This window comes from Suncus etruscus, chromosome 17 (assembly GCF_024139225.1).
Source record: "Suncus etruscus isolate mSunEtr1 chromosome 17, mSunEtr1.pri.cur, whole genome shotgun sequence".
NCBI lineage: Eukaryota > Metazoa > Chordata > Mammalia > Eulipotyphla > Soricidae > Suncus > Suncus etruscus.
In genome coordinates this window covers 49,149,030-49,174,380 of record NC_064864.1, presented here as the reverse complement: position 1 = coordinate 49,174,380, position 25,351 = coordinate 49,149,030, and the positions used below count along the sequence as shown (strand labels likewise).

General features: G+C 38.8%; 1 protein-coding gene across 1 annotated transcript in view; it reads right to left on the bottom strand.

Moving 5' to 3' along the window:
* SORCS3 (sortilin related VPS10 domain containing receptor 3) overlaps positions 1-25,351 on the bottom strand; it is a 721,132-nt gene that overhangs the window by 145,460 nt on the left and 550,321 nt on the right. Inside the window, exons 9-10 of the mRNA XM_049790799.1 lie at positions 10,744-10,923; positions 265-411 (exon numbers count right to left, since the gene is read on the bottom strand). Of these exons, the coding sequence (XP_049646756.1) occupies positions 265-411; positions 10,744-10,923 (327 nt within the window). The remainder of the gene's footprint in view (positions 1-264; positions 412-10,743; positions 10,924-25,351) is intronic.

Genomic DNA, 25,351 nt, shown 5'->3' with positions numbered 1-25,351 from the left:
CTCTTTTCATTATAGTGTTCTACATATTAATAGTAATAAAATCTTGTAGGAGGTTATCAGAACAGGTCTGTAGAAATCAATTTAAGTTTATATTCAAGAACTGTGACAAACTGAGTTTACAGAATAAGTCAAGGGGTATGGAGGGACTCCTACCTAGCATCAGGAACATTTGATGACTCTGCAATGAATGGGAGAAATCCCCTCCCAAATCATCTCCAGGAAACTGGCCAGCCTTGTGGAATTTACATGAAAGTGGATACTGACCAGAAGGCAGTGGACTGGGTTTCCTCTTAGGTCCACGTCTGGGGCTTGTATTAAACGCCAATCTCTGCCCTTGTTGTAGGTGATGTAGGTCTTCACCTGGTCATCCACCTTCTTGTTTGCCAGAAATATCCCTTTGATACCTGCTACCTAGGAAAAAGGGTGAGAGATGGAGAACCATGTTGGGCCCAAAGGCATGCCATCATGTATGAGACCCAAATTTTCCAGAGGTTATTGGGAGTGTCAGAAGAAAAAGGCTGGAACAGAATGAAAACAGCATAATATATGGAGTGTATAATATATGGTCTCTAGAAGTTCATCTCATCTTTCATCTCTTGTTCTCTTCAGGTTTTATTTCCATTTGACTCATTTAATTTTTCCTGTGATTCATAGGACCTGACCCTTAATTAATAATACCTATTCCCTTTGAAGGGTAGGTGAAGAAAACTTAAGGAATTATTATATCTAAATGATGCAAGTTAAAATCTCAGGAAGGGTTTATAGATAAATGTTTCCAAGCAGAGAAGCATTAAATTAATGGTGAAAAACTTGACACCCAGATCAAAATTAAAAAAACAATTATTGATCAGGTCACCCAACCTGTTGATTTTATATGCATCTCTGGCTGAGCCATGGCTCACTGTGTGACTTTGGAAAACTAACATACCAGATTTGGATATCAGCCGTGATCAATTTAAAACAAACAGTATTATCAATACCTCCTATCCTTTTCCTTTTAACCAGCAGAAGGAACATGAGATAATTCAGAGAACACTTGCCAGAGTTTCCCATGTTTGGAGATTTGCATACCCTTGCTGTTTTAAAAGAAGAAGAGTATAATAACCTGACAGAGGATTAAAACATACCTAGGGGGTGGAAAAGTTTTGGATAGAGTACAAATTCTATTCAGGCTGTCATTCCTTCAATATCTACATTCTGAGCAATGTGAACAGGTAGTTAGTATTTTCAACCTCTTATGTCAAAACTATATTCCCCTAACACATATTCACAAAAGCACACACAAACCCTCCTCCAAAAACATTCATGTACATGTGTTCAGGCACACACACACCTCCTAACAGAAACTAGTGTATGTAGGACATTCTTAGGACAAGCCTGTGGGAGTCAACTCAAAGTCATTCACAAGAAATAAAATGGTTTGGTCTTCTGGGTAATATTTAGATATTGTGCAATAGTAATTGTGTTTATTCTTCCCCATTCTTTGAACATTACATTTATGTAGGATTTATTGTATTTCTGAGAGAAGAGTATGCAGAGAAAGAGAAAGAATCCTACAGAAGTGAGCTCTTACTTTCTAATGATATATTTTAGTTGACAAAAGAATGAGTGTTTTTGATAGTTTGTATGTTTTAGTAACTTTAGTAACCTTGAAAGAGATTGCTAGCCAACATAAAAACAAATGAACAAAGAATGGCAAGGGAACAGAAATATAAGTGAAGGACATTATTTAAAAAAAAAAAAGCCAACCATGGACTGGATCAATTCATACCTCAGACAAAAGAGGTTAACCAAGGTTGGGGCTGTGGAATCTAAGGTATATCCTTCCCAGGATGATCTTCCTTTCTCTAACCACTTAAAGCTGGTGCCCTTTCAGAAAGACTAGCCTAGAAACTAGGAGGCCCTCAGTTTTTATAAACTAATCTCAAAAGTGTTTCTCTGTATTTCTCACATGGAATGGAAGCTTTAGCTTTAGAAATTTCTGCCCATTGAAGATTTGTCAAATTCTCTTCAGCCACAAACTAGTGTCATTTTTTTCTGGATGACTATGTAATGATTCTAAAGAACAGTGACTCCTATATAAATTAGCTCCCTTGCAATATAATATGTACCTGGGTCCTTGGTATTCTACTTTCTGCAAGAATATACATAGATTCATACAATAGATTCAGATGTTTTTGTTTATTTGTATGCTTGTTTGTTTTAAGAATACAACAAGTTGTGTGCAGGGGTTATTCCTTGGTTCTGAGCTCAAAAATCACTCCTGTGGGGCACAAGGATGCCAGTGATCAAATTTGGACCAGTCACTTGCAAGGCAAGTGCTTTACCCATTGAATGATTACTCTGGCCCTGAGATTTAGGTTCTTAGGTGGATCTCTGATACCATGCCTTGGAGACTCTGGGCCTTCATTTGCTGACCTCTGGCTCAACTCAGTAGAGTGTGAATAGAGTCATTCTAAAAGTCTTTGTTCTTCTGGGTGAACTTATTCAGAAAATGGAATAGCTACCACCATTCAACTATGCTACAATTCAATCCCATAAAGACCTGGTTTTTAGATGAATGTTTTCTATTATTTTATTATTAATTATCTTAGTAATAAAATTTCTATTACCTTAACTATTATTTCATTTTATTATTTCAGATCGTAAGCATAAAAGTAGGATAAAGGGGACAGAAGATGCAAGAAGAGGTTCGCAAGAAACATATTTGCATTTCTCAGATCATTTTTCCTTCAATCACATTACCTCAAAAAATCCCCCAATTACTTTAAAGAATCAAAACACTTTTATTTAAATTTTAATTTTTCAAATTCCTAACACTATTATTGACTACTGCAGAATAATATGCTAATTGGCAAATATTCATATATGTGCACATATATTTTTTTGTTTGTGATAGTTGTGGGGCCACACATAGCTCTACACAGGGCCTACTTTTGGCTTTGCACTTGGATCATTCCTAATACTGCTATGGGGGTAATACAGGTTACTGGGGATAGGACCCAGGTTAGTCACATGCAAGGCCAGAATCCTACCCACTGACCTACTTCTCTAACCCATCTGTGTACATATGTAAATATCACTACATCCATCCATTTATCTATGACGCAAGAGTATCATGAAATATTACTTATATTCAATTACATAAACACAAGACTCAGAGAACAAGATACAAAAAATAAATCTTTTCTGTTGAAGAAGGTATTTGGTAACAGATAACCATCCTTCTTTCTAATGTTGTGAAAAATCAGAAGTATGGTTGCTGCTAGTGCCAGTTGTTCAAAGAAAATAAAATAAGCACACAGGGTACCCATGAAAAGGGGCAATACAATGTCAGATAAGTTCTGCCAATGTTCCCTCTGGGAATAAATTGAATAGCAAAGAGAATCTTATGATGCTCCCATGGTGGCACTGAGTCCAGGTGGCATGATCATCTGCTAATCAATCTCCAGGCCCTCGAGACAAGGAAGTCCTTGTTTCTACTGAGAAAAGCAATTACCATGGTTGACCTTGGACAGTCTGGAGAGTTAGCTCTGTGGGGAGAGGCCAGCTGAGGTCAGTATGGATATGTGTCCCTGTAGTGTCCATAAGCAACTGTTCATTTGGCTAGAGAATGAACACCTAAGTTCCTAACTAAGCAGAGGGTGGAGGACTAAGGAAAGAGCCACAAGATGAGCAAAGAGAATTAATATTAAGAAAGGCTAGTTGAGCTTTATTTTTTAATCCATTCTATTATAATGGGGTCAGTGTAATTAATCATTGGAAAATTCAAGTGAAACAGATGTGGCTGTATCACCAAACCCATAATAGAATAGCCACTCATGAGGACACACACTGTATTAACTTCTGATGAGGCTATGAAACAATTGTAACTTGCACACCTTGTGGAGGTATAAAAAGTGCTATCTGCCTCTTTTTAAATATTGCCATAGCTTTCTATATATTTATATGCATTTATATTCCATCTAGCAATCTTACTCTGAGTAGAAAATACAACCTAATGGTTCAGGGTGAATGTTTATAACGTTTTCTACATAATCACACAAAAACTGAAAACAACTTCTTAGACTTTCAACTAGTGAATGAATAAACAAATGAGGGTAGATTCTTCATAAGGAACATTACTAAGCAAAAAAGAACATCCAACACTCAGCAACATTGGGGTTCTCAAATGTAATTTACTAAGTGATTGAGTGTGAGAGATAGTGTGTAAGAGAGAGAAACAGAGACAGAGACACAAACTATATCTGCTTATGACTTTGGGTAGGAGAACAGACTATAAGCAGATGATGAGAGATTTGGGGCGTGGGTAACTGAACTCTTCCCTATCTCGATTCCAGAGGTAATTTCACATTCCTGTCAAAACTCACAGAATTATAGGGGTCAGGGTAATAATACACTATATAGGCGTTTATCTTATATGTGGCTGGCCCAAGCTTAATCTCTAGGATCCCATAGAGTCTCCTGAGCACTACCAGGAGTAATTCCTGAGTGCAGAGTCAAAAGTAACCTAGGAGAATCACATTTCCAGGTGTGGTCAGATATCAGAAAAGGAAAATAACCAAAAAAAAAAAAAAAAAGAGGGGCCGGCGAGGTGGCGCTAGAGGTAAGGTGTCTGCCTTGCAAGCGCTAGCCAAGGAAAGGACCACGGTTTGATCCCCCGGTGTCCCATATGGTCCCCCCAAGCCAGGTGCAATTTCTGAACGCGTAGCCAGGAGTAACCCCTGAGCATCTAATGGGTGTGGCCCGAAAAACCAAAAAAAAAAAAAAAAAAAAAGAAAAGGAAAATAAACAGCCATAAAACTATATACCAAAATAATATTTCTGTACATAAAATATGCTATTTCAAAAAATTATGTATTAGTAAAAGTATAAATGTAAAAATATATATAGTAGGAAGTTGATGGCTTCTTTAATAGTCCAGCATAGCTGAATTTCTTCAAAATCTGTGCCACCATGTACTAGCTGCTATTTGATCCAAGATCCTACATTTTTTGTATCTCTCCACTCACTTGAGCAGAATAAGCAATGATCTCTACCACAAGGAATTCTGAGAGAGTTAAATAAGGAAAAGCCTATAAATTTTTTATGATTATTCAGACCAATATCATAGCCAATACCAGCCCACATGGCTAATAAGCACAGGAAATGAGGTCTGGGAAATAAGAAACTGTTTTTAATTGTATTTAACTTTAACCAACTTAAACTTGAATTTAAAAGCTATGTCTGATTCACTTATTGGCAAAATTTTAAATATAATTTGGGATAAGTTGTGAATGTGAATTAATTTTTTTACTGAAAATTTCATGAGATGTAAATGCTGATCAAATATTTCTGGTGAAAATTTAGCATATGAATTGAGATGTGTGGGAAGTGTACCATAAACCCAGAATTTTGTTGGAGACAGCATGAAAAAAATTTAGACTAGCTCACTGTTTTTTTTTCATATTAAGAGTACTCTAAAATTATAATAGTTCGACTATTCAGTTGAACAAATATATTATTACAATTAATTCCATCTTTTTAAAACATTTTATGTGGATTTTAACATACACACAATGGTTAAGGTAAAACTTTTCCATATGGACAATCTTTGCTCAATCATGGTACCACATAATTTTCTGATTACTTCTAGATGTGGTCTTATAGACCCCTAGCAACACTCTCTATGGCCCTGAAACTCCTGAGCACTACTGGGCTAACCCAAGTAACCCTAAACACTGCAGGCCCAAAGTAGCATCACATCTCAGGCCTTTGCATTGAACCACTAGTCCAGTTTGCCAAGAATCTACTCCCTTACCCCAAAGTTAAAATGTTCATAAAGTCCACATTTTATATATATATATATATATATATATATATATATATATATATATATATATATATATATATATATTTTATATATATTCAACAATGAAGACTTTGGGTATAACTGGGTACACTTGGTACTATTACTAGCAGTTTTATACTAGATGCCTAATACATAGGAAAGTATTAAAGAAAATGTATCAGAACAGCATTTCAGTGAATGTTAACTTTAGGGGTTGGAAATAATATTTATTTCTTAATTTACAAGTGGAAAACAACTAACAAATATACTATCATTGAGGATGTGAAGTAACTACAAAGGAACACTCTAGAAAAGATATATTACAGGTAAAAAAAATGTATATGTTAGGTTAAAAAAAAGTATATGATGAGTGCCCTGACTACATTACTATCAGAAGCAATCATGTTTTGATTGATTGGACTTCAACAACTTAAAGAAATAATTTATTATTATTTTGGCTTATAATAGTTATTTTCTCATGGAAATATATAATTAATGTCATAAAACAGTGTTTTCAGGTAGGGTTTAGAGACCATACAAGGACGAAATTATTTCTGTAGCAGGCGATTGGAGCAGTCTAGGAAACAGACAGTGTATCTCATTGTGTTAGGGAGTTCTATGGAGTTGATCTTCATTAAATCTCAAAACTTCCCAGCATCAGAACTTTCAAAGTTAATTCTCAAATAAATTCTAACTTTTTGGGAGAGTTCTATTTCAAATGTCAAGCAGAGGACTGAGTCGTCCATGTGAATAAATAATAGTTTTAAATAGTACTTCTGTGATTGCCATAACCACATCTTTGTTATTTCAGAGAATGGAACTGTAAACTATACCAAGTAAACTATACTATTACCTTACAATATAAATTTATACATTAACCTGGTCTACGGGCCTATTCAGGCAAATAAATATAAGTTTCTTACTATGTATACTTAAGTAAAAATCCATAGTGATGGTGGATGGGCACTGCCCAGAGAACCTTACTACCCCTAGAGAATATTAATCCAATTGGTCCAACAGTTATTTGGTATATTATTCTTCACTACTCCCGTGAGGTCATTTAACAATTCACAGAAATAGATCTCAACTCATCTGACTCCAGTTCCTTCTCATACCAGAATTCTGCCAGGTGAGCCTTTCTCCCAACTTTAAGAAATTCATTTTTTAATCTTTATTTAAATACCTTGATTACAAATATGATTGTAATTGGATTTCAGTCATGTAAAGAACACCCCCTTTACCGGTGCAACATTCCCACCACCAATGTCCCAAAGAAATTCATTTTTCAAGCCAACTAATCTATAAATCTCCCCAAGTTACTAACTTAAAATTAACCTTCGTTTTTAGTTATTTCTCAACTAGGGGCATTTTACATCTGAGAGATGCTAGACTATGATCATTTTCCTAATTGTCACTTAAACCTTGCCAGTAGATTGTCAGTTTCATGCTCTGGCCTTATCAAACTAAATACACTATATGAAAGTGTGTTAATTTAGCTGAATTGAGAACAAAAGCACACTAGTTTTCCCAGCTGCATTACTCAAGGGCATTTAGAATCTAGGAAAATTATAGTCTCTTTGCTAACTGTCCATATGGTACACAATCTCAGTTCTAAGAAAATCTCCAGTGAAGAAGGTTAAAGTCTAATGACCCCTAGAGACCAATTAAATTGAGTTTTATCTCTAAATTACAGAATGTATCTCCAGGTGCAAAAAAGCATTGCCCTCTAAAAACCTTCAATATGGTCACGGTCTAGATAGTGTCAGAATTCAATTTATCCCCTTGGTAGTAAATACCTTCTAGAATCTGAACTCCAACCAGCTAGCCGCCACTCATTCTTATACCGGACAAGACAAGCATCTATTCTATGCAATTAGATTCGCAAGCATATGCTCTCAAATCTATACCTTCCATCCAATTCTTAGCTCATGTCATTATTTATTTATTCACTTCTTCTTTCTCAGAGAGAAAGAACTTAAAATTAGAGTGAGAATACTGAGTAAAAGAACTACTTATATAGTTCATCTCCAACTCTGCCATGTTGGCAACCTGACTTCAAAGGTCACATTCTACCTCCCGTGATGCTGTAATGTTCTACGAAGTGCATGCCATTGAATTTTGATTTATTATTTCTTCATATAACTAGGTTGAAGCACCCAATACTCGCCTTAATATTAGCATACCTACATCTTCCTATTAACTTTTAAAGAGAAGAAAGTTGTTTATTTGATCTCCTTTTGTCTCAGTCTTAACTATGTCTTATCTTGTGCAAGAGAAAGAGATCCTTATCTTATAAAAGAAGAACCTTATTGAGCCCTCAAAAATCAAGGCATCATATTGTTACAAAACAGATATCAAGAATCTTCATGTCCCCTGCTTTTTTCATGTGTTTGACCACAAGAATTGACACAGGCAACCTTGATAAAAACCGAATGCAGACAAATTCAGCTGAGCCAGTTTTAGTGAAGTTGCCTTGTTTACCATGGACCTAGTTCCTCTATAGATGTAATGACACTACCTTTTCCCTATAGCCCCAGGAATTAGGTGGAGAGGAGGGAGATTTTGGGCATTGGTGACAGGAATGTTGCACTGGTGATGGGTGGTGTTCTTTATATGACTGAAACCCAAATATAATCATGTATGTAATAAAGTTGATTAAATAAAAAAAAGAAAGTGAAATACAAAAGTGTATTTAACAAGAAGAAATACTGCATATATTTAATCACATTCCTCATTTTGATTGATGTGATGCCCTGATCAAGGTCTCACTGAACTAAATGACCAAGGAGTTTCAGACTCCTTTTCTCAGGTAAGGAACTGAATAGTAGGCAAACTCACCCACAATATCAATAAGATGAGAGACAAAGAGATTTCTTAGCTGAAAGGACATTCTTAGCAAAGTCTACCTTTTCATATTGGGAACTGATCACAGCAGCATGAATAATCCCCTTATCTCTATATAGTCTCACTTGTGCAGAGAGGAACTTGATCTGAATGACCTCAGTTTTCGGAACACTGATCCAACTGTTCCTAAGAAATGTGACATATTGCCCAATGAAAAGGTTTATTCTTCTTCCTAGTATGATTAGAGACATGAAGATATAAGCTTCCTAAAGCCATTTATACACCTCACTTATCACTATCAGTCTTCACAATGTGAGGTAGAAATCAGGGCCATTTCCCAAATTGGGACCTAAAGTAATTGCCAAAGGAATTACTTTAGTATTGGTCAATATGTACATAATAAATGCTGTTATGTCTGTTGTTTTTGTTATGCTAAACAATATTAATTCCCATCTCTATTTTTTATATTTATTTATCTATTTTGGATTAGGTGGTTATCTCTGGGGCTGCCCAAGGACTACTTTTTGTGTATGTGGATTTTGGGGCAAAATCCAGCAGTGCTCAGGGCTTACTGCTGGGGATTAAACCCAGGTTGGCCATAATGCAAGGCAAGAGCCCTATCCACTGCACTATCACTCTGATACTGCCCCCATCAACTACATTTGACTCTACTCAGGAATCACCCCCAGCTTTGATCAGTGAATAGAGCCATATATAGTGCCCATGATCAAATTAAGGTCAACTGCAAAGAGACATGCTTTCATTTGTGTTCTCTCTCTCACACACACACTCTCTCTCACTTCTCATTGTTTTCAGTGATTAGATGTGGTGCTGGGGAACAAACCTATCACCACCACCTGCTTAGCACGTACTCAACCCACTATACTGTCCCTCCTATGGATATTTCCTCTCATTTAAAAATGTAATTCCATTTCTCTTTTATGTACTTTTCCTTCTACCCAATAAAATGCCTAGAAACTTAAATACTTCCAAAACTGTCAATAACTGAGCAACCCACACAGATATCAGTATAGGGGTGCTAGAGTTTTGACAGAACCTACTCAAATGAGATCACAGTAAGGCAGAAAGACATACATTGCTCCCTCTGCTTTAAAGGCCATTTTCAACTATCAGGGAATAAAACGCCAAATGTATGTAGGTCACATAAGCTGCTACCATACACAGACAACTCATTCTTCCTTGAATGACTGACCTCAATGTTTGTCTACCAGTCATGAAAGGTGTTGGACTATGAGATGCTCTTGCTCTTATTCAACTGTGACACTAGGTAGCACACCTTTTAACTCTAGCCATCACTGTCAGTGGAAGTATATTGTCACTTGACATATAAAAAAAAGCTACCTCCTTAGACTCACTAAAATGATGTTTGAGTCACTTGTTTTACATATAAATAATTATTTAACTGGTGATCAAAAAAATCTTAAGGAAAATTCTTTACTTGGTATATATACAAGGTAAATTCCATAACTTGGTAATATTAAAAGAAATGAACAAACCAAAAAAACTCTATATAAAATCAGTTACTCACCATGAATTAAAATCCACTGGCTTTTTGTAAAATACCCATTCTCAGCACTAATATGCACTTTCCTTTTCTAATTTTTTTAATTTTCTAAATAACCTAAAGTGCATTTCTAATACAGATTTTTTCACCCAGGATCCATGAGAAACAACATAAAATTGTAAAAGTTACTTACGAGACCAAATGTAGGACAACAAACATAATATTTTCATTAATTCATGCTCCTTCATACATAAGCTTTCTCCAATAATTTTGAGTGGGTTTTGAGTTAAAACAGATAATTAGATAATTTGATACATATTTCTTATTCTCAATATAATCTCAGGTAAATATGCAGTCCCTTTATTTTTTGTAAAAGAAGATGTTAGGATGCAAGGAATTTAAATAATTTACTCAAAGTCACACAATTGCCAAGCTATATGGTTGAGACCTGAATTCAGAACTGAGTCCAATGCATATGTTTATAATATAAAAATAAATGAACAAGAGAGACAGACTGAGATGCAGGATATTCTTGGCTACATACCTCATACAACTCAATAATGACGTTTCCCATTAGACCTCTGCTACTTTTAATGTTTTCCATTGCCAGGGTAAAGTAGATCCCTCGCGTGTCTGAGATGTAGAGGTTGTATGTGTCATTCTGGTTCCATTCCTGGACTGCAGCAAATACTTGGTTCTCATCAGTGCTGATGATATGCATGTCCTGTAAGAAGATGGAAGGACTTTAAGGCAGCAGATCTCCATATTTCCCTGCCCGGTGGGACCCAGAGTAATTACAATGACTTATGAAATGGTTGGGGGAAAAGCTTGAGTTATAGGCAATGTTAAACAATTCTGTATTGGAACAAGGCTATAAATTATGAGCTTCATGACTTCTGTTCCTTGCTAAGTGACAATAAAATGAGGGCAAGGGGCTTTGATATCATTTTTCATGGCCTTAAGGAATCTCTTCTGTCTCATCTTTTATTTTGATATAAGAAAGTGTTAGAACTAACGGAAATGTACAGGCAAACAAGAGAAGAGTCACAAGTAAAAAAACAATGGCCTATATCTTTTCTAGATCTTTATTTACATTTTTAGGCATTTTAGTGCAGTGGTTTTCACATATTCTGGGGGGATCTCCAGACTCATGGAAATTATAACATGGGTCCTAAGAAAAGATAATGAGAGGGAGTTTTGGGCCTTTAATTCAATTTAAATCAAAGCAAAATAATTTTAACTTATTTTATATTAGAATGAAATGTATGAGAGCTTCTGCCACTTAGACAGGAATGTTAGACAGTTGAAAATCACGGATATAGAAGAAAGAACAACCTAGTACTAAGGGACTTGGATCACACTATAAAATATTCTTTAAGACTCTATCCTAGACTTTGTCCTAGGATCTGTGCAAATACCAAGATCTCTAATGACAGAACTGATTTAGTCAGCCACAACTGAGTTTCTTGGCACCATAAAAAGATAATGGGGTTCAATAACGAGCATGTCCAAAACCTGTAGTTGTTACCATGTTACCATACCATGACAGTATGCTTCAGGAGTGGAAAAATCCTTATCTCTTAGGCCAAGAAATTTTGCTTTCTAATTTTCCCAATTCTTACTGTGACTATGCACAAATAAAAGAAAAACAAAACAAAACAAAACAAAAAATAACACTTGCCACATTCGCCCTCCCTCTGTATTTTTTTCATTTCCTTTCTTTTTTTCTTATTATTGTTGTTTTGTTGTTGTTTTTTTCTTGTTGTTGTTAAGGCTGGGTTTTTGTTGTTGTTGTTGTTGTTGTTGTTTTGCCATCGCTGGTTGTTTCATTGTTCTTGTTATTTGGTTTGGTTTGTTTTTTTTTTCCAACAGAACCACAGAACGTGAATCATCCCTCATAAATTGAGGGACAAAATAAAAAGTGGATAATACCAGAAGCAAACAGTCGCTTGAAATTTGAGTGGAAATAAAAATGATCAGACCTAAACACCAAACCCAAAATCAAAAACAGAAACAAGACCTCCAATCTACAACAAGCTAGTCACAAAGGAGACCTATTACACTCACCAAGGGGCAAAGGAGGAATGTATTGGATGCACGCTGAGAACAGGGGTAGAGGGAGAATAACACTGGTGGTGGGAATGACCCTGATTCACTGTCACTATGTACCTTAAATATAATGTGAAAAACTTGTAATTCACATTGGTAACAATAAATTTAAAAGAAATAAAATAAAATCTCCTTTAAGTCAACTGTGTAGTATTCAATACCTCAGCCTTTGGAGCTTCATTCTTCTCAACAAAATAGTTAAGAATTGAAATACTAATGAAAACATATATTTATTTCCATGCTTTCTCTAGTAGGAAGGCTGTCATGGGGAGTGAGAAGTTTGGCGAGGGGCACTGAGTGGAGAGAAATAGTGGAGAAATAGAAATAGTGGAGAGAAATGGACCCTCTGATGAAGGTGGGGTGATAGGTTGTGTGATGAATAAAAAACTACTCTTAACATTATTGTAAACCACAATGTATTAAAAAAAAGTGTACTTGTCAAGGACTCAGGTTAGAAGTAGGAAAGATGCAGGTTAGGTACTTGTAGATATTGGTGAAGGGAAGTTGTCTGTGGTAGAGGAAATGTAATTAGAAATGACACTATATGCCTCAAATTAATAATGAATAGTTTTGAAAATCAAAGTCCCTCAAAAATATTTATTAAAAAATAGATAACCCTTAACTGCCAACCAATGTTATCTACATGTACTGACATAATGACAGGGCTAGAGAATCTTTAGTACTTTGGTTGAGGTGGAGTTGCAGAAACTGAACAAAAGCATGGGGCCAGAGGAATAGCTCAGAGGAAGGGCATTTGCCTTGCATGCAGCTGACCCAGGATGGACCTTGGTTTAATCCCAGGTGACCTATATGGTCCCCCAAGCCAGGAGTGATTTCTGAGTGCATACCCAGGAGTAACCCTGAGCATCACCATGTATGTCCAAAAACCAAGGAAAAAAAAAGAAACTAAACAAAAGCAAAAACAGTTAAGTATTATAATAAGCCATTATTATCAACAACAAAAAGAAAATTATTTTAATTAAAGTGAAAATAATTTATAGTAAAGTATTATCATACCTATTTTATTGAGCAATCTACTAAGATAAAGCAGACTTTATCTTAATCAACTCACTCTGGATTGCAGGTTTCAAAGCTTTGTGTATGACTAACCCCAACATTAGCTTTTAACAGTGTTTGAGTTTTAGTCTCTAGTTCAGAATTTGTAAACCAATTCCCTATAAAATGAATGTGAATTATAAAGTTGGTCTCTGTTACATACGTGTCTATGCAATTGTGTGTGTGCCTGTACTCTTTTTGGGACACAGCTAGTGATACTCAGGGTTTATTCCTCTCTGCACGCAAGAATTACCCCTGGTGGGTGCAGGGGACCATATGGGATGCCTAGGATGGAACCCAGGTTGGTATGTGCAAGGCAGACGCCTTAGCTATTTTACTATCATTCCAGCCCAGAATTTTGAGGCAGAGTTACAACATGGAGTCTTAACCCTCCTTACCCAAATGTTCTTCCACTTGCATATTTTCCACTAGTATATGAATGTTTTTAGTCCCTAAATTTACCTTAGTTTGTATTCTTGGAGTAAAATATTTCTAAAATCAAATTTAATAATTCAGGGACTGATGGGATAGTGCAAGGGCTAAAATGCATGCCTAGAATGTATAAATTCCAGAGTTTGATCTCAGCACTGAATGTAGGCCTTTGTACCACTGGGTTTGAGTAATGCCACGAAGCTTCACTCTAACTCTGAACTTATATCACCAAGTCATGTATCCCTAAGAATGCCCTTCAAGTCCCCCTAAAATAAGAAGCCCTAAATTATTAGTTCAAACTTCAAAATAGTTCCTAGAAGTCAGTTTATTTATGGTTAAGCATTATACAGAGATATAAACTCAAGGCCTGAATTAAGAAGTTGATACTTTTAGGAGGAAATATTGACATAAATATTTGACAGTGTAGCAGTTATAGATAAGGATGTGACTATAGATGGCAGAGTCACAGTATCTCTGGAAAACACAAAGAGGTATCCGGCCACTGTAGAAGAAAACAATGGTAATAGAAGTATGAACAACAGGGGTGAAAAAAATGACCAGATTGAGGTTAGCATTTTCTATATTTGAGCCATCTTTTTTATTTCTGTTTTGTTTTGGGTCTATACCCAGGAGTGATAAGAGCTTAGTCTTCTCTCTGCACACAGGAATCAACCTTGGCAGAAGAGCCAAATGCAATGCTAGGGATCAAACCTGGGGCAGCTGCATGCAAGGCAAGAGCCTCGCCTATTGTACAATCTCGCCAATCCTTATTTGACCTACATTTTCCAGATCTAATTTCAACTAACTGAGGTTGTAATGTCTATAATGTAGGAACCATGGAGAGTTCATACAAGATGTTTCATAGAGAAGAAAGTTCATTTAATTTACTCAAATGTGAAGTGTGAAAAGAAAGCAAGTGCTTTATCTTTTAATTGGAGGTTTCTGTCAGATCTCAGCCTTTGGCCTTGAACTCCTAGGTCACCTTGACTGAGACCTCACTTGTTCATTTGTGCTTCCACACCTTGTAGAATTACAGACTCCCGCTGAGCTGCTTGAAAAGGGAAATAGGGAGACCCCAGACGCCGGCCCGGGTCCCTGCTCCTTTACACGGGCGCCTAGCCCGCCACATCCCCCGGAGACCCCAGACGCCGGCCCGGGAGGCCTGGGTGAGTCCCTCCTGCCTCACGCGGGAGCCTAGCTGGGCACATCCCCCGGAGACCCCAGACGCCGGCCCGAAAGGCCTGTGCGGGTCCCTGTCCTTTGCATGGGCGCCTAGCCCGCCACATCCCGCGGAGACCCCAGACGCCGGCCCGAGAGGCCTGCGCGGGTCCCTGCTCCTTTACAAGGGCGCCTAGCCCGCCACATCCCGCGGAGACTCCAGACGCCGGCCCGGGAGGCCTGCGCGGGTCCTTGCCCTTTCACACGGGCGCCTAGCCCGCCACATCCCGTGGAGACCCCAGACGCCGGCCTGAGAGGCCTGCGCGGGTCCTTGCCCTTTCACACGGGTGCCTAGCCCGCCACATCCCGCGGAGACCCCAGACGCCGGCCCGAGAGGCCTGCGCGGGTCCTTGCCCTTTCACATGGGCGCCTAGCCCGCCACATCCCCCGGAGACCCCAGACGCCGGCCCGGGAGGCCTGCGCGGGTCCCTGCTCCTTTACAAGGGCGCCTAGCCCGCCACATCCCGCGGAGACTCCAGACGCCGGCCCGGGAGGCCTGCGCGGGTCCTTGCCCTTTCACACGGGCGCCTAGCCCGCCACATCCCCCGGAGACCCCAGACGCCGGCCCGGGAGGCCTGTGCGGGTCCCTGCTCCTTCACGCGGGCGCCTAGCCCACCACATCCCCCGGAGACCCCAGACGCCAGCCTGGGAGGCCTGGGTGAGTCCCTGCTGCCTCACGCGGGAGCCTAGCCCAGCACATCCCAGGGACCACGAGCGCCTGCGAGAGTGATTTGGGCAAGTCCCTTCCCCCAGGTGGGCACCTGGAACGGCAACTTGAGCAACCCAAATAGACGGGGGGAGATAGGGCCAGCCTTCTGGACTCGCAGGTGACCTAGGGCAGTCCACCCCCCTGGACCCTGGAGTGGACCAGGGACTCCCCAAGGGCGAGGGCAGAGCCTGAAGGGTCGGACTGAGGGAACTCCTTCAAGGGAAACTTGGAGGGGGCAGAGCTCCATTGACTCCCAGAGAAAGGAGGGGGGATTGGGAGCTAGGCTCAATAGCGCCAGCAACCAGTGTGGCCAGGAGTGGAACTGCACCGCCGACAGAAATAAGGAGTAGAAAAGCAATAATACCCACTGCAGGAGGGCCGAACTCTAGGTAGCAAAGGGGAGGAGAAAGAGCCAGGTTCAACAAGCCCACCCAACAGCATCCTCTAGAATCACCTTCAGGAAGGGGACCAAAGCAGGCCGAAATTAGAAGCCACAGCACTCCAAAACACACCATTAAATACAAAGAATTATGCGTAAATCAAGGAAATCCCTAATATCTGGAGACAACATGACAAACCCTATTAAATTTCCAAGTCCACCAAAACGCACAGATCCATGGGAAGAAGACCTAAAAGCGGTCATGAGGAAGGAAATGCAAGAATTACTAAAACAGATGAAAGAAACCCTAGCAACCGAGTATAAGAAAGCCATGGATGAAAGAATCAGCCAAATTAAAGAAGAAATGTCAAAGAACATGAGAGATTCCATACAAAAAGAAGTGAAGGATTTAAAAGACAAAGTAACAAGCCTTACAAGCAGAAACACAGAGTTGGAGAAGCACATCGAAGAACTCGAAGGAAAACTGCAATCAAAAAATGATCAAGAAACCAACAAAGAAATAAAAGGCAAAGCACTGGAAGGAAAAGTCCAATATCTAATGAATAAAGACAAAAGAAACAATCTAAGAATTGTAGGTATACCAGAAGGGGAGGAAATAGGGAAGGGGGAAGAACAGGTAGTCAGGGAGATAATAACAGAGAACTTTCCCACCCTCTGGAAAGACAATTCAGGACAAATCCAGGAAGTCAAGAGAGTCCCTAATAAAATAGACCCTAATAAACCCACACCAAGACACATAATAATCCAAATGGCAAAAAACAAAGAGAAAGAGGAACTCCTGAAAGCAATAAGGGAGAAAAAAAACCTCAAGTACAAAGGAAAAGACATAAGAATCAAACCAGATCTCCCATTTGAAATAATTCAAGCAAGAAGACAGTGGAATGACATATTTAAACGACTGAATGAAAGAAATTTCCAACCCAGGGTCCAATACCCAGCAAAACTATCATTCATATGGGAGGGCAGACTAAAAACATTCTCAAATATGAACGAACTTGAACTATTTGTGCAAACTAAGCCGATACTAAGCGATTTACTCAGAGACGAATTACACAATCCAAACACCCGATTGTAACAACAACCACCCCACACAATACAACTGCACAACAGTCCTCTCTATCAATAATTTCCCTAAATGTAAACGGACTAAACTCTCCAATCAAAAGACACATAGTAGAGAACTGGGTTAGGAAAAATAAACCGGACTTCTGCTGTCTACAAGAAACACACCTACAGTTACAGGATAAGCACAGGCTTAGAATAAAAGGATGGAAAGTAATCATCCAGGCCAATGGAAAACAAAAAAGAGCAGGGACAGCAATTCTTATATCAGATCAAATTGTATTCAACCTCAAGAAAGTGATCAGAGACAAAGAGGGTCACTACTTACTGATCAGGGGAACATTAGATCAAGAAACACTAACCCTGGTCAATATATACGCACCTAATCTAGAGTCAGCAAAATATGTGAGGCAACTACTGGCAAACCTGGAGAAACACATGAAGGGAAATGTGATAATAGTAGGGGACCTGAATACTCCACTATCACCACTGGACAGATCCACCAAACAGAAAAATAGCAAAGAAATAAGAGCTCTAAATGAAAAATTAGAAGATTTAGGGCTGATAGACTTATATAGAGCCCTCCATCCCCAGAAAGCAGAATACACATTCTTCTCAAGCCCACATGGAACCTTCTCCAGAATAGACCATGTCTTGGGATACAAAGCCAACCTATATAAGACCACAAAGGTAAGGATCATTAGAAGTACCCTTTCAGATCACTATGCAACAGAGGTTAAAATTGATATCAAGAAGAAGCAATGGAGAAAAACTAATACCTGGAGATTAAATAACATGCTGCTCAACAACACCTGGATCAAAGAACAACTCAAGGAAGAAATAAAAAGATTCCTTGAGACAAATGACAATGAAGAGACAACATGTCAAAATTTATGGGACACAGCAAAAGCAGTAATTAGGGGGAAACTCATAGCAATACAGGCCTATGTCAAGAAACAGGAAAATAACAAAACCAACAGTTTAAAAGATCACCTCAAAGAATTGGAGCAACAGCAACAGAGAAATCCAACCACAACCAGAAGGCAAGAAATAATAAAAACCAGAGCAGAAATAAACAACATCGAAACTAAGAAAACAATACAAAAAATCAATGAGACCAGGAGTTGGTTTTTCGAAAAAATAAACAAGATAGACAAACCATTGGCAAAACTCACCAAAAAAAAGAGGGAAAACACCCAAATCAGTAGGATCACAAACGAAAGGGGTGAGATTACAACAGAACCCCATGAAATACAACATATCATGAGATCATATTATGAACAACTATACTCAACTAGGCTAGAGAACCCAGTAGAAATCGACAGATTCTTGGACAAACACCCTCTTCCAAAGCTGGAAAAGGAAGATCTAGAAAGTCTAAACAGTCCAATCACCTCAGAGGAAATTGAAGATGTAATTAAAAAACTCCCTAAGAACAAAAGCCCAGGCCCAGATGGATTTACAGGTGAATTCTATCAAACATTTCAAGAAGACTTACTACCACTTTTCCATAGGCTTTTCCAAACCATAGAAAAAACAGGAATCCTCCCCAACTCCTTTTATGAGGCTAATATCACACTCATTCCCAAAGAAGGCAAAGACACCACTAAGAAAGAAAACTACAGACCAATCTCACTAATGAACATAGATGCAAAAATTCTCAACAAAATCTTAGCAAACCGAATCCAACACTTCATCAAAAAGATCATTCATCACGACCAAGTGGGATTCATACCAGGAATGCAAGGTTGGTTCAACATACGCAAATCAATCAATATGATACATCACATCAACAACATGAAAGACCAAAACCACATGATCATATCAATTGACGCAGAGAAGGCGTTTGACAAAATCCAACATCCTTTCATGCTAAAGACACTCAGCAAAATAGGATTAGAAGGAACCTTCCTCAAGATAGTTACAGCTATATATGAAAAGCCTATAGCCAACATTATACTTAACGGCGAGAAACTAGAAGCATTCCCACTAAGGTCAGGAACTAGACAAGGCTGTCCACTCTCTCCACTCTTATTCAATATAACTTTAGAAGTCCTAGCAATAGCAATCCGACAAGAGAAGGGAATCAAAGGAATTCAAGTAGGGAAAGAGGAACACAAGCTATCTCTATTTGCCGACGATATGATGATCTACATCAAAAACCCTAAAGAGTCCACAGTAAAACTCCTAGAAACAATCAACCAATACAGCAAAGTGGCTGGATACAAAGTAAATACACAAAAGACAGTAGCGTTTCTATATACAAACAATGAAGTTGAGGAGAGAGAGATTAAAAATACAATTCCATTCAAGATAGTATCAAAAAATATCAAGTATCTAGGAATCAACCTTACAAGAGAAGTGAAAGACCTATACCAGGAAAACTTCAAAACACTTCAGAAAGAAATTGAAGACGATCTAAAGAAATGGAAGAACATCCCATGCTCATGGATAGGTAGAATTAACATAGTCAAAATGACTATCTTACCCAAACTTTTATATAGATTTAATGCAATCCCTATCCAAATCCAGACACAATTCTTTAAAGAAATAGAACAATCAATCACAAAATTCATCTGGAACCACAAAAGACCCAGGATAGCCAAACACATATTGAAAAACAAGAAGCTGGGAGGCATCTCCTTACCTAACTTGAAACTATACTATAAAGCCATAGTAATTAAAACAGCATGGTACTGGAACAGAGACAGGACCTCAGACCAGTGGGTCAGAACAGAATTCCCTGACATAAACCCCCAGATATACAGCCAACTAATATTTGATAAAAGAGGCAAGAATCTGAAATGGAACAAAGAAAGCCTATTCAACAAATGGTGTTGGTACAACTGGAAAACCACATGTAAGAAAGTGAAAATCGACCCATATCTCACCCCTTATACAAAAGTCAACTCAAAATGGATCAAAGACCTTGAAATCAGACCCGAATCTATAAAGTTTATCGAGAATAAAATAGGCAGAACACTCGAAGACCTATATATCAAAAAGGTCTTTGAGAATGGAGCACCAATGGCAAGAACTTTAGCATGTAATATAAACAAATGGGACTACATCAAACTAAAAAGCTTCTGCATGGCAAAACAAACCCTACTTAACGCAAGAAGACAGCTAACAGAATGGGAAAAAATCTTTTCACTCGACATATCAGATAAAGGCCTGATATCTAGAACATACAAAGCACTCAGAAAGCTGAGACCCTCAAAACCAAATAAAGCCATAAAAAAATGGGGAGATGAAATGAATAGACACTTCTCTGAGGAAGACAGAAGGATGGCCAACAAACACATGAAAACATGCTCACCTTCACTCATCATCAGGGAGATCCAAATCAAGACAACAATGAGATACCACCTTACACCAGTGAGGATGGCCCACATCAAAAATAATGGAAACAACCTTTGTTGGCGGGGATGCGGTATGAAAGGAACTCTCATTCACTGCTGGTGGGAATGCCCCCTAGTCCAACATCTATGGAGAAAAGTCTGGAGAGTGCTCAAAGAACTCAGAATTGAGCTGCCATTTGACCCAGCAATTGCTCTCCTAGGCATATACCCCCAAGATGGAAGGGCATTCATTCCAAAATACGTATGCACCCCACTATTTATTGCAGCACTCAGTATAATAGCCAAATCGTGGAACCAACCTCGATGTCCAACAACAGATGAATGGATCATTAAGATGTGGTACATATACACAATGGAATATTACATGGCAGTCAGAAACGATACAATCACAGACTTTGCAGCAACATGGATGGACTTAGATCATGTTATGTTAAACGAAGTAAGTCAGAAGACAAAAGATAAACACAGAATGGTGGCACTATTCTGAAACACCTAGAACATATAGTTTAAACACAACTAATACCTAACAATCAAATAACAGGGTTTAACAGGGTAGAAACTTCGAACACTGTAATACTCAACATATACGTGGGAGCAGTGTCCAAAATTCATGAAAAAGGAGCAACACAAACACTTGACAACACATTATACCACAAAGAAAGCAGCAACAACAGAAACAACAGCATTAAGAGAACAGGTAAGTAATCAGACTTCCAAAACAAAGGCCCACAATAATCCCTTAGAGTTCGTATACAGGAACACAAGTATAGAACACCAAGGGAAATCACGACTGCAATGGCAGCATACCATAGCATTATGTTTTAATGCCTTTATCTTACTATATTTTAAATAACCTCTCAGCTTTTCTGTCCACAGGCGCCCTTGGATACAAAGGGCGGACAAACTAAGATGGCAACTCGGGATACCACACGAGATACCATACATAGCATGCACTACGAGAGGGCCACGAGAAAACTCTCTAACATATACTTTATCTCTAGGTTATTCCTTCTTTTAGGAATTGAAGCAAGTGACCAGTCAGACCACCGAAGCAGTGCCTGTGATGTACAGACTTAAACTACAGGCTCTATTCTTCGAACACATTCAACCTAACCAGCATTCCCTTGCTATTCTCCCCTCTCTTCTCACTACTTTTTTTTTTTAATTCTATTCCTCTCTTTACTTTTTCCCCTTTCTCTTCTCCTTTTCTTTCTAAGGTATTTTCTCTTTCCTCTCACTGCATACCCCTCCCATATACCTTCCCCTGTTTCCCCTCTGGAAATCCAACTATCCCTTCACCCCTCAATTCCATCCAGATCTCCCACCATATTAAAACTCTTCACCCTCAATCCTTAATCTATTAGGCATCAAGGCCGACCTCCTACCCAACGAAACAGTACCCAGCACCCAGGCAAGGGGACACCCAGTCAAACCCACACCTCGTCTCCTGCAAGAAAAGACAGCCAACTCCCTGCGGACTCATGCTGTGCGGCCTTCCCTACCAACTCCCCCTAACGTGGACTGTTTCTTGAAACCGGATCTAGGTCCAAAAGTATCCCCAACGCAAGAACTCTTCCAAGACCTCCCTGCCACAAATTTTTACCAATCTGAAGAAGGTCAGGGGGTGGGATAGGAAGATGCCTGGGAACCCACACACCACAGGAAACACCCAAAAGACAATGGGAAAAACTGTACCTCCAACATAGGCATAAGACTGGTAATACACCACCTCTTTACCTACTCTCCCCCAAATGTAAGGTAGTCTTTTGCACCACTTTGGTCCCTTAAAAAACCTCACTAACTCACCTTAAATTTTTTTTTAATTTTTTAATTTTTTTTAATTAATTAATTTATTTTTTAAATGTTTGTCCTACATATACATTTGTGAGCGCATACATTTTTATTTCCTTTTTTTTTTTTCTTTTCCTCGCTTTTGGGTATGTGACCTGTTTCTGTTATCCCCTCTGTCCACCCACAAATACACAGACATTATAATGTAGCACCACTTCCCCCTGCAAAGGCACACCAAATAAAGGGGAAATCTTACATATAAAAAAAAAGAGCTCTTGTCTACTAGAGATGGGAACTCATAGTTGTTTACAAAACAGGGATATCTCCTACCTTGAAAATATGTCATGTGGAATCAACTTAGACCTCAGGTGATCAGATACCATTCATCCAGCCTTGAACCCTGGATCCCAGACATAGAAACGGCACAGTTCCTCACAACAGTGGCAAGAAACAAATCCCAGCCGGGACTGCCTTAATACTGCGGGGTCAACAACAAGGGCCAACTCTAACATGATTTCCTGACAATGAGGAAAATCTGAACATCCTGACCTCAGAGCAGATTAACCTACCTTACCAGCTAACGACAAGACACAACCAGAAGTCTCGGCACCCTTTGGTAGGTCCAAAAGCCAAGATCGTGATTTATAGTTGACTGGCTGCTAGAACTACGACCAGACGGTATACATCTTGGGACCAAAAAAAAAAAAAAGCCCTAGTTTAGGGTTTGAACTATGACCTGCACAATAACCAGGATCCCCAGTCCCAAAGGTCCGGCAGAGAAAATTGTAACGGAACAGGGCTTTTGGAAGCACAAAGAAAGATGCTATCCTAGGTGCCACCCTAGGATCAGGGCAAAGACCAAGATCACCAACCACAGAAGATGGTTTAAAATGATACGGAGGTAACAGAACCTCTAGAACCACAAAGACTGACTTCATCATAAGTCCCACCTCAGGAGGTGTGCAGATACTGAGACCTCTAAACACAGAACAGAAGTCTTCCACACACCAAAAAAAAAAAAAAAAAAAAAACCACCACCGGGAGAGTAAAGGCTCCTGAGCAAAGTCTAGTGTTGATCCCATGACAGTATGCTCCAAGGACGGAGAAACCCCATATCTCTTAGGCCAAGTGAATTCCTTTTCGAATGACCCCAATATTTACTGTGCCAGGGCAGGAGGGAAAAAATAAAAATACAAAAAGCACAAAACCTTGGTTATTATCTATATATTTTTTACCTCCATTTATTATTGTTGTTATTATTTTTATTCACCTATCTATTTTGGTCGATTTCTCTGTTTGGGAGTGATTATTGAAACTGTCCCCAACCATACTTATATTTTCTCTTCCTTTCTTTTCTTTCGTTATGTGCTATGCCATGTTTCTCATTTCAAGACCATGGTGTGTTTTTTTTGTTTGTTTTTGCTTGTTTTGCTTTTTGTTGTTTGTTTGTTTGCCTGTTTTTTTTTTGTGGTGCTTATCGATACAGCTCAAGCCCTCACTAGATATTTGACACTTCTTTTGGTACTGGTGGAGTGTTTCACCTTCTTTTTCTCCATCTCTCAAATCGATGATGAGAGCCTCTAGAAGGATTCCGCCCAGTTTCGGGGTATTAGATCCTTACCCCAGTTTATTACTTTTCTCTTTTTCAAACAAAACCACGCAACTTGAACTAGCTAGTCCTGCCTCCAGTTAGAGGGGGAACTAAGGGAGGCATCAAGACCAAACAGGTGCAAGACTACTAAGTTGTGGGTTAGATAAAGAGGGGACCACATATTCAAGCCGACCTGGGATGAGGGAAGAGGAAATGGGAGGTAGGACAGAAATGGAGGTGTAGGGAGGACAATTTGGTGATGGGAATCCCCCCTGATTTTATGTAAATATGTACCTAAAATATTATTGTCAACACTATGTAAACCATTATGATCAAAATAAAAAAAAAAAAAAGAAAAAAAAAAAAAAAAGAAAAGGGAAATAAGGCTTACTCTTAACAACCATGTGATGAAATCGTGTTGTGTTGGTGTGGAATGAAAGCCCAAGAACCCAGTAGGAGGGGAAATAGCAGCTGCAGGAAATGTGGATTAAATTCACTTATCCTGATAAAAATGCATTCGAAATGCCTGGTTTTTCCCAGATGTTTTGGTTATAAAAATGAATGAGCTAAGTTATTTTAGACTGAATTAATGTGAAAGAAATGGGGGGGAAAAAAAACTTAGAACACCACTGGGGCATAGTCAAGATGAGAGGCAACAATTGGCTTGGAATATATCATGGTTTAGAGCTTCTCTAGGACCTTGTCACCTGGTTAATAGGGACATCAGACTCTCAGATTATAAATTGGTATCTGGGCCAGAGTGATAATACAGTGGGTAGGGTGCTTGTCTTGTATGTGGCCAACCCAGGTTCCATTCTTGGCATCCCTAAAAGTCCTCCAAGCACTGCTAGGTATGATTCCTGAGCTCAGAGCCAGGAGTAGCCCCTGAGCACTGATTTGTGTGGCCCTGAAACAAAAACACAAAGAGAACAACACTAGTGTTCAGGAATTTTAAATATCTACTTGAGAGATTCTAAATTTGTCAAAGTTATTTAGCTAATAAAATATTAGTTATAACCAAGATTATAAATTAAAAAGTTAAAACTCCCTGTCCTCACAGTGCAATTTTAGAATGCATCTAAAGGGTCTCCAGATTTTAAGTGCAAATAAACATATGAGTTCCACTACCTGAGATTTGGATTTTAGTATGTCTTGTAAAGAGCTTAAGATCCTACCATATGAACAAGTCTCCTGCCGATTTTAAAGTCTGAACTCTGGGGAAATCTCTCTTTGAAATGCTCTGAATTGTGTTCTTTCTCCATGTAAGTATTATGGTTGACTAAGAGTCAACCAAGAACTTGAAGCTTTTGAGAATAAGGAGAATCATTGCTTATTAAAATTGTTCTGATAGGAATCCAAATGACACATAATGGTTATTGGCCAAATCCTGTTTTTTTCTGTTCAAATCTAAAACATAAATCA